Raw genomic sequence first — 19201 nt, forward strand, 5'->3', positions numbered from 1 at the left:
TATTCACACATTTAAAAATTATTTTGCTACAGTGTTTTCAGTTTTCAGTTTCAGTAACAATAAGTTCAATCCAAACGGACCCTTAATGAGGGTTGACAAAGAATCATGAACTTAGACCTCATTTTAGCCTTTGGGGAAATTTGGTGCATTAAATGTGGAGATTGATAAGAGTGAGAAGCAAGCAAAGTTCGATTTTTCCATAATTTCTGTAACAGCCTGTAGAACCAATTTCGAAAAATCATATTTAACTCAATTCTGATCGGAATTGTCTCATTCTTGTGCTCAAATTGAAGCCCCGGATGTCTAGTGTCTGGGAAAATTAACCTCATTCACAGATTCAAAATATTCTGAGAGATATCACTGAAATGGTGAGCAGATGTCATTTGTTAGAAAATGGTTTCAGCACAATTAACATTAATAGGTCCCAAATTAGCTCCCAATTAACATTAAATGACTCTAATCACTCTCATTTCAGACTTAATTGGTTCCAAATTTACTTTAATTAAAAGATAATTGCACAAATAACTTATTGAATAATTAATGTTTAACTATCTAGTTAATTAGGTGTGTTCAATCCTACCATAAAATGTAGTCCTAACCAATCAAATTATGACACACCATCGATCTCAAATTGATTTTACTTATAACCAATTGAAATCAATTGTTTATAATCACATATAGTTAGACTCAATTTGTGATAGTGCATTTCAGCCATTAAAACTTGATTTCATGATAACTTTCAATCTAATGGTCCGATTTGGGCTCATGACCAGTCGATTTAATCGTTACAACATCAAGATCATTTTGGTGAAATGAGATTAAGAATCTAATGACTAAAATCAAGATGCATATTTTCAATGTAAAGTTACCCTTTTACCCTCCATGTGAGATTAAATGCGGGTTGCAAAATAGGGTGTCAACAGAGAATCACATCTTAGCAAAGGTAGTTGAAGAGGATGGATTTGCATGGTACCTCACATGCTTTTATGGATGGCCCGACTCTAGTTAGAAAGCTAAATCGTGGGCTTTGTTATCACACTTGTCTTCATTTGTGGATGGTCTATGGCTGTGCATTGGAGATTTTAATGTGATATTGCATTCCACCGAGAAGCTCAGTCATCGGTTGCCTTCATACAAGCAGATGGATGAGTTCCACGAGGTGTTGGAACAATGCTCTTTATCAGACTTGGGCTTTCTTAGCTACCTTTTCACATAGAATAACAAGCGACTTGGACTCGCCAACACAAAAAAACGCCTTGACCGAGCTGTTGCTATTGAGGAATGGAGAGCAAAGTTTCCAAAGAACATGATCACACATCTGTCCTCTCACGCATCAGACCATTTACCAATCATTCTCCAGACCAAGGCCTCCAAGTATTGCCTCTCTAGGAGCAATATGGGGTTTAAGTTTGAAGAAGCTTGGTTATTATGGGAGGATTGAGAAGCTGTGGTTCAAGAAGGTTGGAATAAAATAGAAGGCATGGGTTTAGCTATGGCTAACGTGAAAGAGAGGATTGAAGGGTGTGGTAGGGAGTTGCATGCATGGGGTGCATAAAAAACACACCCTAACACCGAAAAAATAAAGGCACTTCAAAAGAGGATAGAGGTGTTGAATATGGGTGAGTGCACTGAAGAAAATAAAACTGAGTTTCTAATGGTCAATAAGGAGTTGGATGACCTCTTGCTTAAACAGGAGATTTTTAAACGTTCTCAAATCTCTTGGCTTAAACATGGAGATAAGAATACAAAATTCTTTCATTCTAAGGCCTTACAACGAAGACAGAGAAATTTTATTCAAGGGATAAAGAATCATGATGACAGATGGATGGAGGAAGTGGAAGAGATAGCAGGTGTGGCTACCAGGTATTTTGAGAATATTTTCAAGGTCAGTGAATGTGACAGGTTGGAAGAGTGCCTAGCTACAGTGCATCCTAAGGTGTCTCCTAATATGTGGGATATTTTGTCTAGTGAATATGGTCTGGAGGAAATTAAAGCAGTGTTGTTCCAAATGGGACCAACAAAGGCTCTTGGACCTGACAGTATAAATGCTCTCTTTTACCAAAATTTTTTACATATTGTTGGAGATGATGTGATTAATGCAGTGCTGGATTGTCTGAATAATGGAATTATGGAACCTGATGTTAATTATACACATATTGTTCTCATTCCTAAAATAAAATCACTGGAAAAAATTACTGATTACAGACCCATTAGCCTTTGTAACGTCATTTACAAAATTATCTCAAAGGTCCTGGCAAATAGATTGAAGCAAATCCTCCCCCACTTGATTGCTACCACTCAAAGTGCTTTTGTACTTGGCCGTCTCATTATTGATAACTTTCTTATAGCATATGAGTCCTTACATGTCATGCATTGTTGCAAAAAAGGTAGAAGAGGTACCCTTGCTTTGAAACTAGATGTTAGTAAAGCATATGATCGGGTTGAGTGAGCCTTCCTAAAAGGTATCATGACAAAACTAGGCTTTCTTGAGGTGTGGATTGAGCGGGTCATGTGTTGTGTATCTACCCCCTCGTTTTCTGTCCGTATCAATGGAAAATCCTATGGTAACATTATTCCGTCTAAAGGACTTCGACAGGGAGACCCATTATCTCCTTATTTGTTTCTTTTATGTGCAGAGGGTTTCTCATCATTACTTGTAAAAGCTGAGGTAGAGAACAGGTTGCATGGAGTGTTTATATGTAGGAGAGCTCCTAGCATATCTCACTTATTATTTGCAGATGCTTCCCTACTCTTTTACCGAGCCACTCAAGATGAGGTTCAAGAAATAGTGGATATTTTGCAGCTCTATGCCACGGCTTTTAGGCAGCTTATAAATCTTGAGAAATCCTCAATATATTTTAGCAGCAACACAGATGATGGGCAACAAAATTGGATAAAAACTAGGCTGAATGTTAAGGAAGTGGGCTGGTTTGAAACCTACCTGGGCTTACCAACACTGATTGGATGCTCAAAATATCGAGCTTTTGCCTTTCAAAAGGATAAAGTGTGGAAAAAGCTAGAAGGATGGAAGGGGATAATGCTATCTAGAGCCAGAAAAGAGGTGTTAATAAGTTTGTTTCTCAATCTCTACCAACATATACTATAGGGTTGTTTCAACTCCCTGTGAAGCTTTGCGATGAGCTCAATGCCATGTGCGCAAGATTTTGGTAGGGGCAGGTGTGAAATGAGAGGAAAATTCATTAGAAGAGTTAGGACTCACTATCTAAACCAAAGAAGGAGGGTGGTATGGGCTTTAGGGATATTCGTTGTTTTAATCTAGCAATGCTAGCCAAGCAAGGTTGGAGGTTGCTGCAACAAAAGGATACGCTGCTATATAAATGTTTCAAAGCGAAGTACTTTCCACGGTGCAATTTTTTGGAGGCAAAGGATGTACCTAATAGTTCCTATGTGTGGAAGAGCATTATTGCGACTCAATTGATCCTAAAGAAAGGAAGCTGTTAGACAGTGGGAGATGGTTCTAAAATTCGGGTACTTAAAGACAAATGGATTATGAACTATCCCACTAATAAGGTGCTGCATCCACTGGTGGAAGAAGAGTGGGAATGATGGGTTCGGAGCTAATTGATTGGTCAACCAAGCATTGGGATAGGCAATTACTTGATCTGAAGTTTCACCATGAAGATCTAGATGCAATCTCTCAGATTCCACTGAGTCATTGACAAACAAATGATACTCTGTTTTGGTTGCACTCTATAGAGGGGGAATTTTCGGTAAAAAGAGGGTACCATTTGGCTAAAGAGTTAAAGAGGGAGAATGATGTAAATGGAGAGAACTCATTGTCGGTGGGAAGTAGCACAATGTGGGGCAAGTTATGGAAACTCCACATACCAAACAAGGTCCGAATTTTTGCATGGTGCGCTTGCCATGAAATTCTGCTTACTCGAGAGAAGCTTGCTCGAAGACTCATTATGGAGGATGACACATGCCTCCTATGCAAAAGAGACTCAAAATCTGCAATTCATGCCTTATGGGAGTGTAGTGTGGCTGGATGTGTGGGTGGGCTGTGCGAGACGGTTGCCAAAAATGGTGGGAGGACAACTTGATGTGCTACAACTAGTGGAAGAGCTACTGAAAAAATTAACAACTGAAGAGCTCGAGCTATTTTGTGTCCAGGCTTGGTTGATTTGGAATCAACAGAATACTACTATCCATGGTGGGAGTATGCAAGACCCGCCTCGGCTGAACAAGAGAGCAATAAAATTTTTGGAGGAGTTTAGGGAAGCTCAACAACACCTGGCGATCCAAACATCCATTGCTAGAGAAGTCCAGTGGAGCCCACCGTCAAAAAATGGATTTAAGCTAAACTTTAATGCAACCATTTTTGAGGATTTAAATGCATCGGGGTTCGGTGCAGTTATACGCAATGAGGAGGGCAAAGTGATGGCAGCCTTGGCAACGAGAGGACCACCCGTTTCAGATTGTGAGGAGGCTGAGGAGCTGGCTTGCCGCAAAGCCTTGGAGTTTGCTATGGATGCGGGTTTCATCAAGCTTCTCATAGAGGGTGATAATGTGTCAGTCATGCGGACCATTTCACGCTCACTGCCTAACAGTTCACGTTTGGGACACTTGTATGAGGATATCCAGTGTTTATGCACAGGCCTACGAGCTGTGTCAGTTGGGTGGGTAAGCCGTACAGCCAATGGAATGGCTTATTGTTTAGCAAAGTTTGCTAGAGGGATTGTTGATGAGATTGTATGGATGGAGGAATCACCCCCCCTACTCTAGAAGCTCTGTATTTGGACTTGGCTAAATTTTAATGAAATTCATTCCACTTTCAAAAAAAAAAAAAAAGAGTCATAATTATCTCCAAAAATTAATGGAGTAAATAATAGCTAATAAAATACCATTAACATTTCCAAGAAATAATAAAAAAAGAAAAATATATATATACATTGACATGATCCATAGTATGTACCATAGTAAAGAACAATAAAGAAAAGTCTGTGGATTCAGAGTTGCATTGGATAATGTCAATAAGTTTTACATGAGATAGCAAATTAGAATAGGGTTTTTCAATTTGTACACTTCAATTTTACTATGCTGATTTGTTTTCCCTGGAATTGGTAGTTAAGCCGTCATAGTGGTTTTTTCTTTGGAATAATTTTTCCATCGGTTTTCTCAACATCAGCATATTACGCATGCTTTTGGTTTTGGTGTCATTCCTATTAGCACAATATCGTGTTCGATTGCTTTAATCAAAGCCCTTACATAATTGGACTAAATAATTAACTGGACATAATTGGCACAGTCGGAGTCTCTGCAAACAAGCATCATTAACTACAGATCTTTCGAAATTGACAAATATTATAAAGTGAGAACACATAAGATGGATCCTTAGATTCTATCTGTGATCATAGCTGACATAATAAACAAGTATTATGTGTATGAATGAAAATCCAAAATCAGACTTGACTTGAGGGAAGGACCAGGGCTGAACCATTGAAATTGATTGTAGTGGTAGAATTCAAAGAGAAGAAATTAACTTTATTGATGTCCGAAAAGCCTATTGCCGTCATTCTTGATGATTTGAGAAGTAATGATCTTGTATGCTCTTTCTGTGGGATGAAAACTATCCCAAAAAACATAGTCATTCACATCTGTACAGATTGCAAACGATGGGTTACATATTGGAGCTACCTCTATTAGTCTTGAACCACAACACCCTTTCTCCGCTATCTTAAAGCTTGTATATGCAATATACAGAAAAATTATTATTATTATTTTATAAAGAAAATAGCAAAGATCAATTGGTGAAACAGGAGGTTATTCGCTATTTATTTGATTTTTCAAAAACAATTACTTAAGTAGCCTCAAATGGCACTATTTCGTTATGTTGCCTCATTTGGAACTCAAGTCTCTGAAAGTCGAGTTCCAAGGGATAACTCAAGTCTCAAAGACTCGAGTTCCATAGAGAAAAAAACCTCAGTTGAGATTTTTTAAAAAGTTTTTAGTGAAACTTGAGTTTCAAAGAGTCAAGTTCTTCACATTGCTAAATAGCCTCGTTTGGAACATTTGGAACTAACTCCCAAATACTAGAGTTCCAAATGAAGCTACTTAGCAAAATAGTTTCATTTGAGGTTACTTAATGAAATTGTTTGTGAAATTCAAATAAATAGCAAAAGAGGCTAGTGAAACAGGATGATGGTAATGGTTGATGACAAAGTCATTAAGATAACAACAAATGATTAAAAAAAAAAACTGCTGTAAAATATTCTTTTGGTTCCTAAAATATAGGTTAAGTTTTAGGAATTTAAAATGTGTACATTTTGTTATTTTGACCATTCATTTTAAATTTCAATGACAAAAATAGAGCAAATATAGTCTAGGTTCCATTTTTGTCACTAAAATATGTATTCTATTAAATATATTACAAAAAAATTAATGAAAGTGACAAAGTTTTCCTTTCAACCAATTTTGAATAAACCATTTTTGACACATAATTAGTTTTATAAACTGCTATGTCCAAAATAGGTGTCTTTTGGCTAAATATTGCAGAAAATCGAGTTTATTTGTGATATAGGTACTATTCAAATTTATTTGGGAAATTGAGGAAAGAGAGTTAATTTTGGCAACGGTGTTGCCGAAATTCTAACAAAAAGTATGAGAGGGAAAAGTTTGAATTTTGGTAATCTCATTACCGAAATTCTTACTGCTCGAAATTATTGCCTAGCTGCCAGATAAAGTGCTAAAAGGAAACCAATTGTGGCAACCAAGTTGCCGATATTGTAGGGGAGTGAGGAGAGAGAAAATAGGAATTGTGGCAACCAAGTTGCCAAAAATGGGAGGGAAAAAAAAAAAAAAAAGAATTGTGGCAACCAAGTTGCCAAAAACTTGGGTAGAAATTTAATATGCAAAAATAAAAATATATCAAAAAGAGTTGGAAGGACATGAAATAATATTAGGGGGAAAATGGCGATGAAAATAATCATAATAATATTCAAATTTCAAAAATATAGTATAACAATTCTTGATTACATAAAAATATTCATCATTCTTTGTAAAATGCATATATAGTTTACAAAATTTTGCTACCAATATTTATTTACAGTTGTTTATTTGTTTCTATGAAAAGGAAAGTTTTTAAAACTAAAATTGATTATGTCACAAGAAAATTAAATGAATTAGTTATATTATAATTTGAAAAGTGGATATGAGAAGAACTTAAATATAAAAACTTAATAAGTAATTTTACATCTCAAAAGGTAAGAAGAATGTTATTTTTTAAATAATGAATTTCAAATATAAGAAATGCTCCATTTCAATCTTATTTCAAAATCAATTATATCATAAGAAAATTAAATGGATTACTCAAATTATAGATTAAAAAGTTGTTATTAGGAAAACCTATATATACTAACTAAATTAATAAGAAGAGTTGCTTTTATGTAAATAAAAAAAAAAAAACAAAAAAAAAAACTATAATGGATTTTAGATATGAAATGGTCCCACTTAAGATTATGCTCTTAGCCTCTTAGGCCTCAACTTGATTTAAGCCAATACCGATTGTATCTATAGCTCATTAGTGGCGTGGTCTTGTCATATTGTGTTTCTTTTGTAAATAATATTTTCTCATTCAATGTTGAAATTTTATTTTGCATAAGACAAATCCCTGGAGCATTAAGAAAAGCTCATCTATGTTTGCTTTGATATGGTTTCAATGAAGCTATGAATGTTTAATGTAAAGATTTGTTTATTAGCAAAAAAAAAAAAAAAAAAATTCCCTCCCATTTTCGGGAACTTGGTTGCCACAATTCCTATTTTCTCTCTCCTCACTCCCCTACAATTTCTGCAACTTGATTGCCACAATTGGTTTCCTTTCCGCCACAGGCAGCAATAATTTTGGTAATGAGATTATCAAAATTCAAACTTTTCTTTCTCATACTTTTTGTTAGAATTTCGGCAACACTGTGGCCGAAATTCACTCTCTTTCCTCAATTTCCCAAATAACTTTGAACAATACCTATATCACAAATAAACTCAATTTTTTGCAATATTCGGTCAAAACACTCTCCAAAATAATATACATACCATATTTCAAGGAAAAAAAAAAAAAAAAAAATCTGTGACAAAATTTGTGAGTTACCATTCTTTTCAGGGTGTTCAATGAGATCAAGAAGAGGGTTGTAAATATCAAGATAGACCATTCTGCTATCGGGCATGTCCTTGTAAAGGGAATCCAACAAGGTAGTTAGTTTAGCATTGAACAACGTTGCTAGCTGATTGTGGCCTTCTCCACACTGTCTGCGTACTCCTCCAGCAACAGTTCTTTATGATGGCACACATCTGATTGGCGGAGCTCCGAGTACTCCAATCCTTCGTGCTCCTAGTGAATAAATTTCCTCGAAAACATAACAAGGGACGTCAAGTATTATTATTGTTCTTGTCAGTTTATTTTAGAAACGAGAGTATCCAGAACTTATGGTTATTATGAGGTCCTGTTATTCTTGTCTATGTCATTCTTTTTTGGTTCTTTGGTAATAGAAATAGGAAAGCAACTCTATTGCAACAATAATGAGCTTGAGTGTGACCAAGAAAGTTGTGTCATTGAAATTTAAAATTTAATAGATAGGATGAAACCTTACCTTCAAGAATTGGGTACCGTACTTAAGCATAAGGTCAGTGTAGGAATTGAAATCGTACTCATATCTTCGTGAAGTAGGTCCAAAATATACATTGGCGATGTCGTAGCTACTCAATGAAATGAGATATAGACTTCTAGTTAAGATGAAGTTTGTCTTGTTTGCTCCAACAATTCCTTGAAGCCTCACAATGTATTCTTTCAACATTCCAAGTTGATCGGACAATGACCATCTTGACTTTGATAAAAAAAATTTTAAAAATTTAAAAAAAAATGATAAAATGGGAAATACATATTACACAAACTATGCGTGCACCCAAAAAAAAGGAACAAAAGTATTGTGTGTGTACCGCTAGTTTGGGTGTCAAGGGATCATATCCAGAGCCACCAGAAGCGAAGCAAACACCTATAATGAGGTCTTGAGGTTGCAGGTTTGGATCCATATAAGGAAATTTTTAAAAGAATGAAAAATTTTATTTTGACTTGTATGTATTCTAAAAGTTCAAGTCCGTTTGGAACAACTTATTGGTGTAGCTTATTTGTATAATATTTATCAAAATATATAGCTTATTTGTATAAACTTTGAATTTTGTTTTTTAGTGTGAGTAGAAAATATAACTCATATAAAAAGTAGAAAGAAAAAAAAAAAGGAAATTACATTTTTTTTCAATCTTAAACTATATCACATTTTACATTTACCCCTTTAAACTACGAAAATGCACCATCAACACCTTAAGGGTGTGTTTGTTTATAAGTGAAATAAGGTAGATGGAAAATTTTGGAGAGAAAATGGGAAGGAAAGCTTTTTTAGACTGTGTTTGGTTGGGTGAAGAGGAAGGAAAATAAATAGTGGGGCCCAGGTGTTTTCTCCCCAAGCCCACCAAAAAGTTTTCTCTCCAAAATGGAGAGAAAAATGGAGTTGTTTAACGGACGAAAATGCCCATGTGCACTTGCACATGGGCAATTTGTCCAATTACTTTTTTCTTCTTTTTATCTTCTTTTTTTTTTTTCCTTTTTTTTTTGTGTGTGCGTGCTTTTTTGAGCACTTCTTCCTTTTTTCTTTTTTCTTTTTTCTTTTTTCTTTTTTCTTTTTTTTCCTTTCCTGGATGTTGCCCTTTTTTTTTCTTGGGCTGTGGGTGTGATAGTTATTTAGTTTATCTATTTATTTATTTTTTAACTAGACATGATAATTTTTTGGGACATAATTTTTATTTTTTAATAAATTGGGTTATTTTTTTTGTCACTTTTTTGTTTTAATTGGCCATCATTTTTAAACAATGGTGTAGGGACACGATTATTTAACGACCCAGGAATGGCATTGGGCTCGTAAGTAAAGGGCCCTAACAATATGATTTGTAGAGAGTGGGCTTGAAAGGCAGGACCTTAGTCACAAGTCAGCGGTGTAATCGGGGTTTCTATGGAAGCTTATATATGGGTGGACTTGGCTTGACTAACTAAGTCTTCCATTAGTACGGATTGTAGGATCTAAGTCCTCGGACAGCGTCCGAGGAGCATTGTATCCTTCCTTTTCTCCCTTTGCAGGATTTTCCCTCCTCCTGGGGGGATCCCTTTCTCCTTCGTTTTCTTTCCCTTTTATACTAGTGTTCATTTCCCCTTTTAGTGTCCACGTGTAAATTTTACTTTCTAGGGTGCAGACCTGTCCTGTCAATCCGTACTTAGAGTGGTTGGGGGTCGTTAGGAAAGTTAAATGGCATGGTTTGGAGCATGGGCTTGTCAGATGCAAGATTATGTATTACGATGTTGGCAACTTTCTCCCTTGTCCTGCCCTTGTACAGAGTTTGTCCTTTTCTTCGGACGTTTTGTGAGGTGCTGAGCATAAGGTCGTCCTCGGCCATATCCTTGTGCCTTTTTTTGGGCCTTCATTATGCATCCTCGGCAATAGCTCTCCTCGGCTTAGGCCTTGGGCCCTAACGTAGAGTGGGCCTAGGCCACGAATTCTCTGGCCCCACAAATGGTATATGAGTAAATTTATACAAATTCACTTTTTTCATCCCTCTACTTTTCCACTCCCCCCTTCCCCCCCAAAAAAAAGATAAATTAAAATATTTTCTATCCTCTCACTTTCCACCCCTCCAACCAAATGAACCCTAAAACCAAAACCTTGTAATACTTAGACCCCTTATGTCACTTTCCCAATTAAGTTGGACAAAAAACATAGTCACATGAGTTGTGCATGACACCAACAGGCATGGAACCCACTAATCCCAACTAAAATGATTAAAATGCGCCCCCCCCCCCCCAAAACCCAAAACAAATCCCCACTTTTTTCCTAAAATCTTGTTTGGCTAGAGAGAAAAAGAAAATTAACAGAAATATGAATTCAAAAAACAGTGCCACTAAGATGAACAACAATTGTGAGGGGCATTTCGGTCATTCTATGTAAGCTTAGAGGGTTCCATTTTAGCCGATGTTACTTGAAACTCAAATAACTCAAGTGACTATGGGCTAGTAGTGTTTAAGTATTGTTGTTCAAAATGATGTGAAAATTATGGCTTAAAAAGTGTTGTGAAAATACGTGTTTAAAGTACTCATAATGTAAAAAATGTGTTTGGTACCATATTTCAAATAACATAGTTTAAAATATGGAAAAAGATAATTGTGGGCTCGTTTGGTACTGCTGTTTAAGCAACAATACGTATTTCCACAACACTTTTTCACTCGTATGTATTTTTACAATACTTAAACGTACTAGAAATCTCTTACCAAACGGTATGAGTGCGTATTTTTTTTTAAAAGTAAAAAATATCTGACATGAATAGTACAGTTAGTACTATTTTATTTTATGAGCCTCTTCACTCGCCCTTTCTTTTTTCCTTCAATGCTCTTCGTCCCTCTGAACGCTAGGTCCCAACATCTTTGCTTTTCTTTTGTTGTTTCTTTCTTTTGTTTGCTCTAAATGTTTGATTTGGTTTGTGTTTTGTGGGTGAGGGTTAAACTCAAATGGGTTTTGTTTACTAGGTTTGAGATTCTATTTCTATGGGTTTTGTTTTGTTGGTGGGGTTAAATGCAAGAGAGATAGGAAAAAAAAAAGAAAGAAAAAGAAAACCAATGGGTTTCATAGGAAAAATAAAAAAGTCATTTAGGAGAGAAGAAAAAGTTGTATGTTCACATCGGTGGGTTCCACAAATTTTAATATATTTACAACAATGTCAATGAGTAACTTTGTTTGTATTTTTTGGAAATACGTATGAGTAAAAAAAAAATGTGAAACAACGTGTAATATTGTTTAAAAACTGAAAATTATTGTTTAAATGCATGTATCAACGAGCCTTTAGGGGACAATAGTGCATTATTTTAGTATATATAAAATAAGATATAGTGTATGATGTCAGGGACGGAACAACTCAAGGGCAGAGGGGGGCCATGCCCCCCCCCCCCAAAAAAAAAAACCTTTGAAAAAAAAAAATACCAGTATGTATATTAACAAAAAGAATTTTAATTCTGGCTCTTAAATTTATATACTTGGCCCCCCTCTCCAAAAAATTTACAAATTGACCCAAGAAATCCAACAAATAGATAACAAGCAAAATCTATTAAAAAAAAATGCACATATCCATATAATAAGAAAAATCTTTTGACAAATCATAAATCTGATCTAAGCAAAACCAATAACAACAAATTAATTACAAATCCTAGCAAAAAAAATCATAAAAACCCAATAACCTTTACCCAATTTCTCCTTCTCACTTGAGAGTTCTATGCCACTCTCAAATGACTTGACCCTCATAGCCATAGAGACAACTCCTATGCCACATATTGATCGCTTTATCCACACATCAATTAAATTTTGAAAATATTAAGATGTGCTAATTGACTTGTAAAACTCTTAATTATAAAATCCTATTATTAAACTTTTTTTTAAAGAAAAAATACAAATAATAATTAATAAATTAATGCTAATAATACAACTTTGTCAACTTCTAATATTAATATTCCAATTTCTTAAAATCTAAGAACAAAGAACTTTGGCCCCCCAAGTTTGTATCCTGGATCGTCCTGTACAATGCGATTTTCCCAAAAACACAAACAAACAAAAAGAAAATAATACCCAGAGAGAGAGAGAGATCATGAATTAATACCTATCATGTCCAAGGGGACCTTGCCATCGCTGAATCTGCCTGTTGCAACTTTTCCTTTAAAGTCATTCCCATACGGACTGTAATTAGCCTTAGATGGAGTTACTCGATTGTCGTTGTTGCCTGTATCCACTGTCGAACCTCCTAAGACAAAAATTGCAGGATAGGTTTCATTTGGTGGTAGCTTTATGACAGCCATGGTGTTGTAGAAGAGAACAAACAATATGAGATTGAACAATAATATAGAACAAGGGTGGGAGTTCACAAAGAGAGACTGCATTTTCTTCATTGGCTTGCTTGCTCACAGACTCAATGTGAAAGACGTATGTACAGGTTGGCGGGGTGTACAGTTTCCTTTGCATATGATATAAATAGTAGGTTGAACTATTATTTTAATCCTGCACCTAAACTATGTTTCAAGTGCTCCCGTGCTTGTGCATGTGGAAGCAGTAGAGTCTTGCAGGTTCTCCCTTGCAAGAGTGTAGTGGTCCTCACCTACGTAGGACCATTGTTGGGTGAAAGTATGGCAGCAGAGTTAGAAGAACTGTGGAAAAAGTTGTCTTTCACAGAGGAGGAGGATGAAAGCATTGTGTTGGGAAGGAATACTACAGAGGCTGCGATAGCAATAGGAAAAAATTGTCTGTTGATGAAGGTGCTTTCTTACAGGAGCATAAACATTGATGCTCTTAGGAAGAACCTTAGAATGGTGTGGAAACCGAATAAGAGCATCCAGATAAATGAAGTCAAAAATGAACTCTTTCTAGTAGAGTTTGGAGATGGAAGGGATAAGAAGAGAGTCATGGAGATGTGTCCATGGACATATGAGAAGTCCTTGATTCTGTTGAGAGAGTTTGAGGGCGAACGGATACCAAAGGAAATCTCACTTTGGCAGTCCCCTTTTTGGGTGCAAATACACGATCTCCCTTTAAAGAGCAGAACCAGAGAAACGGGCAGAGCTATAGGAGCAAAGCTGGGAAAGGTTTTGGAAGTTGACGTAGAGGAATCTGGTGTTCACTGGAGGAAATTTTTGAGAGTGAGGGTGAAGATTGATGTTACAAAGAAACTTGTGAGGGGAAAAAAGATTGTAATAGAGGGGGGAGAGCAGAGGTGGATAGCCTTCAAATATGAGAGGCTTCCAAATTTTTGCTATAGATGTGGGTTGCTCAGCCATGGTTTAAAGGATTGTAAGGAAGGGAATGATAATGAGGACTAGGTGGATTTGAGTAAACTTCAGTACGGGGCATGGCTGGGAGGTGAAGCGCCGAGGAGAGGTGGAGGTGAATTTATGAAGGCTCGACAGGAGGAAGGAAGGCCGGGGAGAGGATGGTCGGAGAGCAAAGAAGAGGAAAGTCAAGCGAGAGTGAAGCACACGACGGAAAAAAGAAGTGGGGCGGAAAAAGCGCCGGAGTCAACACAACCACCCTTGGGGAATGGGGACATGGTGAATGAGACAAATTGTGCAGATCAAAGTTGTCAGGAACTAGTGAAGGATCATGGAAAAGGAAAAAGTCTTGGCCTTGGAGAGATGACAAAGGAAACATTTCCTATTTCTTGCAAGGAAGTCTGCGGAGAGATGACAAATGAAACCATACCTATTTCATGCAAGGAAGCATGCAATGAGAGTGAAACGCAAAAGGCACCAACGGATGGGATGCAGTGGGAGACAGGGACTTTTCAGGAGGAAGATAAGCTGTTTGACTTTAAAGTGGCGCCAACGGATGAAGCAACTAACGGGCTAGAAGGCCAGGTAGAGGTGGAACGTGGGCTAGGCCCAATGGCACTATGTTATAAGGAGAACACGGGCTGGATTGCAGAACAGCTGGGCCCAGCGAGTGGTCATTGGAAGAGGCGTGCCCGTGAGGCCCGCAATGAGTTTTTGAAAGTGAAAAAAGCCCCAGACGTGAAGAAGAGAGCTGACCCCATCACGTTAGAAGAACTTGAGCCACACATCTCAACTCAGAAAAGAAGGAAAGTAACAGAGCGCAACACAACACAAAAGGTAAACTCAACTTTGGATGGCGATGAGGCGGTGGCTGCGGAGCAGCACCGCCGAGCCCAATGAGTGTCTTGGTGTGGAACTACAGGGGTTTAGGGTCATCCCCAGCAATTAGGATCCTTTCCCATGAGGTGAAGGCAAAAAACCCAATTTTGGTCTTTCTATCTGAGACCAAGGTGAGCGTGAGTCGTATTAAGGGGCTTCAGAGGAAGTTGGAGCTTACTCAAGGCATTGCGGTACCGAGTGATGGCCAAAGTGGTGGTTTGGCGATTTTATGGCATGAAGGAGTAGATGTGAGGCTTCGGAGTGTTTCGCACTCACATATTGACATATGTGTGATCGAGAGGGTGGGGCGTGTTCTTGGAGAGCAACCGGTTTCTATGGCCACCCCGATGCAAGGAAGAGGCATATCTCATGGGAGTTGCTTAGGACGCTGAAAAATCAAAGCACACTTCCATGGGTTGTGCTTGGTGACTTCAATGAAATCGTTCATCCAGAGAAGAAACTGGGCTGGTGGAACGGGATGCGGATCAGATGAGAAGTTTTCGGGAATGTTTGAATGAGTGTGGTTTGCTTGATCTGGGTTTTGTGGGGCAGAGGTTCACCTGGTGTAATGGAAGATTCGGAGAGCATCGAACGTTGGTTAGGCTGGACAGAGTAGTGGTTGATGAAAGATGGATTGAGCTTTTCCCCGAGGCACAAGTCCAGCACTTTTCGATGTCTGCTTCGGATCATTGTCTTCTTGCATTATTCCTAAGAACGAAAAAACCCATCAAGCCAACAAAAAGGAGGTTTATGTTTGAAGAGATGTGGGTTTGGACAAGAGTTGCAGGGGAATAATTGAATCAGTATGGGCTCCCACTCAAGCTAGTGTAGATGGGTGCATTGTCGACAAGATTAAAATGTGCCAATCCCAGCTTAGACAGTGGAATCAGAGGACCTTTGGAAATGTTAACACAAGGCTAAAAAGACTAAAGGAGCGGCTCCAATTTCTTGAGGGGAAGAATCTTCTTCACGAGACAGCTTGTGAAATCAAAGAAGTGAAGAAGGAAATTAATGAGACTCTCATAAGGGAAGAGGTGATGTGGAATCAAAGGTCGAGGGCGCTTTGGCTGAAAAGTGGGGATAGGAATACTAAGTTTTTTCATACGACAGCGTCTCAACAGCGTAAAAGGAATAAGATTGAAGGGATTATGGAAGAGGGGGTTTGGCTTGATAGTCTTGAAGACATAGAGAGAGTGATCCTCAACTATTTTTCAAGCATCTATAGTACAGACCATCCCAACTCTTTTGAGGCAAGTTTGAATGCGGTGGATAAGCGAGTCACTCAGGAGATGAATGGCGAGCTGCTGAGAATGTTCAGTGAGGAGGAGATTCGAGCCGTATTGAACCAAATGCACCCGACCAAGGCACCAGGCCCCGACGGTATGTCACCCATTTTCTTTCAACAATACTGGGATGTGGTGGGTTAGTCAGTGGTAAAATGTGTTTCTGAAATTATTAATACTGGTGTAATGCCTCAGTCTTTGAATGAAACTTATATATGTTTAATCCCAAAAGTTAGTTGTCCCCAAAAGATTATTGAATTCCGTCCGATTAGTTTGTGCAATGTTGTATATAAAATTGTATCCAAAGTCCTTGCAAACAGGTTCAAGAAGATATTACCTGGTGTGATTAATGAGTCACAGAGCGCTTTTGTCCCGGGAAGGCAAATTACGGATAATGTATTGGTGGCCTTCGAGACAATGCATTGTATAAATCAGAAGAGAAAAGGAAAAAAAGGGTTTGATGGCCATTAAACTCAACATGAGTAAGGCCTATGATAGGGTGGAGTGGGCGTTTTTGGAGGCAATGATGAGGAAATTGGGTTTCCAAGAGGAGTGGATCAAGCTGATTATGATGTGTGTAACTACAGTCTCATACTCCGTTCTTATCAACGGGGAACCAAAAGGCAAGATCACTCCAACGAGGGGCTTACGCCAAGGGGATCCTATCTCTCCCTACCTTTTCCTTTTGTGTGCGGAAGGGCTAACGGCTATGCTTCGAAGGGATGAGAGAGAGGGGTTAATTAGTGGGATTTCTGTGTGTAGGGGAGCACCAAAGATTTCACATCTCTTGTTTGCCGATGACTGCATTATTTTTGGGGAGGCAAGTGTTAGGGAAGGAACAGGGTGCTAAAGGTTCTGGATGATTATGAAAGGGAGTCGGGTCAAAAGCTGAATAGAGAGAAGACGTCGCTCTTTTTCAGCAAGAATACGGGCAGGGAAATCCAAGAGGATATCAAAGATTGCTTCGGGGCTCAGATTATAAATAAGCATGAAAAATACTTGGGTTTGCCTACCCTTGTGGGGAGAGGAAAGAGGAGGAAGGCTTTTAACAGGATAAAAGATCAAGTGGGAAGGAAGATAGCGGGGTGGAAGGGCAAATTACTATCAAATGCGGGGAGAGAAATTCTCATTAAAGCGGTTGCCCAAGCAACTGCAACTTACACGATGAGTTGTTTCAAACTCCCGGATTCCCTTTGTAGAGAGCTAAATGCTTTGGTGAGCCAATTTTGGTGGGTCAGAAGGAAAAGGAAAGGAAGATGGCATGGATATCGTGGGAAAAAATGTGCATGCCCAAATCAGAGGGGGGTATGGGCTTCAAAGACTTAAAGGCCTTTAATCTGGCGCTCCTAGCAAAACAAGGGTGGAGGTTGAACCAAGATCCGGATTCTCTCACTCACAGAGTGTTTAAAGCTAAATACTTCACAGAGTGTACGTTTATGGAAGCACAAGTGGGAAAGAAGCCATCCTCTGTGTGGAGAAGTTTAATGGCTGCAAAGGAAACTATTGAAGCGGGTTCTCGGTGGTTGATTGTAAATGGGAGGAAAGTGAACATTTGGCGAGATAGATGGCTTCTGTTGCCCGATGCACCCAAAGTTAGTAGCCCTCAGAGACACAATACTGAAGTGGTGATGGTTGCACAACTCATTGACCATGAGGTTGGTATGTGGAAGTCTGAATTTATAAGGGAGGTCTTCCTTCCCCATGAAGCGGATATCATTCTAAGTATTCCGTTAAGCACACAAACGCTAGAGGATTCAAAGGTATGGGCTTGGTCAAAAAATGGCCTATTCACGGTGAAAAGTGCGTATGGGGTGTCACTAAAACTGTTAAGGAAGACGAGTCAAACGAGACCAACTGGGGACAGCTTTGACAAAACAAAAATGGCGCAGCTGTGGAAGACAGTGTGGAAGCTCAAGTGTCCAAATAAAATTAAGCATTTTCTTTGGAGGGCTTGCAAGGAGATTTTGCCAACAAATTACCGCTTAGCTGCAAGGAAGGTGAGTAACAATGACCAATGTGGATTTTGTGGCGAATGTGAGTCTTCGGGTCATATTCTATGGGATTGCAAAGTGGCTGTTGAGGTGTGGAGGGAGGTGGATATTGGTCTTCCAAGACTGAACCAGCCTACAAGGGACTTTGTAGATGTGTTTTGGGCAGTGATGGAGAGAAAGGGGGATGTAGATTGGGTTTTGTTTGCTATTACAACTTGGCATATATGGAATAATAGGAATAAATTCAAGCATGAAGGAAGATGTAAGGAGCCGAAAAGAATAGCCAGGGAGGTGCGTGATTTTGGATTAGAAATCCAAGAAACTCATCTGCCAAGTCCACGTACTACTGCAAGGGTTTGCAACCAATGGAAGCCACCGAGACAGGGGAGGTATAAGGTAAATGTAGATGGGGCAGTTTTTGCAAATTGGGGTTGGTGCGGTTTGGGGGTAGTTATCAGAAATGAGAATGGTTTGATTACGGGGGCAATGAGCAAAAAACTACCCTTTCCCCTTAGGGCCACGAAGGTGGAAGCGAAGGCTGTGGAGGAAGGAATTAAACTGGCTTGGGATCTGGGTCTTAGGGACATAGAATTGGAAAGTGATGCTCAGGTAGTGGTGGGGGCAGTTGCTGGAAATGATCCAGGCCCGTGCTCAATCCAGAAAGTAGTTGAAGGCGTAAAGTGTTGGCTGAAAGGGTTCATGTCCTGGAGTTGCGCTCATGTGCGTAGACAAAGTAACAGGGCAGCTCATATATTGGCTAGGGAGGCTTTTAATGTTACGGGCTGTGTAGTCTGGGTAGAGGATACCCCTATTGTAATTGAAAATCAGATTCAAATAGATGTAAACGTTATGGACAGTTTGTCCTAAGGAATGAAAGTTATGTTTTCACTATGAAAAAAAAAAAAAAAATCTTGCACCTAACATTCCTAGCTCCGACAGTGAGGGGAGGTTAAATGTGTCATGTCCTAATTCATAAAACTAAATAAAAATGTGACATGTCTTATACTTTAAGTATGGTGATTTTAATAATATGATATAAAATCAACAATTTAAATGTTGAATATTTTGGGAATTTTAGTCTTTGTTAGTATAAACTATAAAGTATAGGAGACCAACCATAAGAGCTTTTATAGCATTTTTTTTCAAAATTTTTTTTATAAAGTTTCAATCGGTAATGTCTGCTTCTGATG

At 38.3% G+C, this 19201-nt stretch overlaps 1 protein-coding gene across 1 annotated transcript; it reads left to right on the forward strand.

The window, feature by feature from the left end:
• Window positions 1–13219: 13219 nt before the first annotated feature.
• On the forward strand, window positions 13220–13909 carry LOC115959902 (uncharacterized protein At4g02000-like). The gene has a single exon (XM_031078563.1). The coding sequence runs from the start codon at window positions 13220–13222 to the stop codon at window positions 13907–13909; it is 690 nt and encodes a 229-aa protein (XP_030934423.1).
• The last annotated feature ends 5292 nt before the right edge of the window (window positions 13910–19201 follow it).

This window comes from Quercus lobata, chromosome 2, assembly GCF_001633185.2.
Source record: "Quercus lobata isolate SW786 chromosome 2, ValleyOak3.0 Primary Assembly, whole genome shotgun sequence".
Lineage (NCBI taxonomy): Eukaryota > Viridiplantae > Streptophyta > Magnoliopsida > Fagales > Fagaceae > Quercus > Quercus lobata.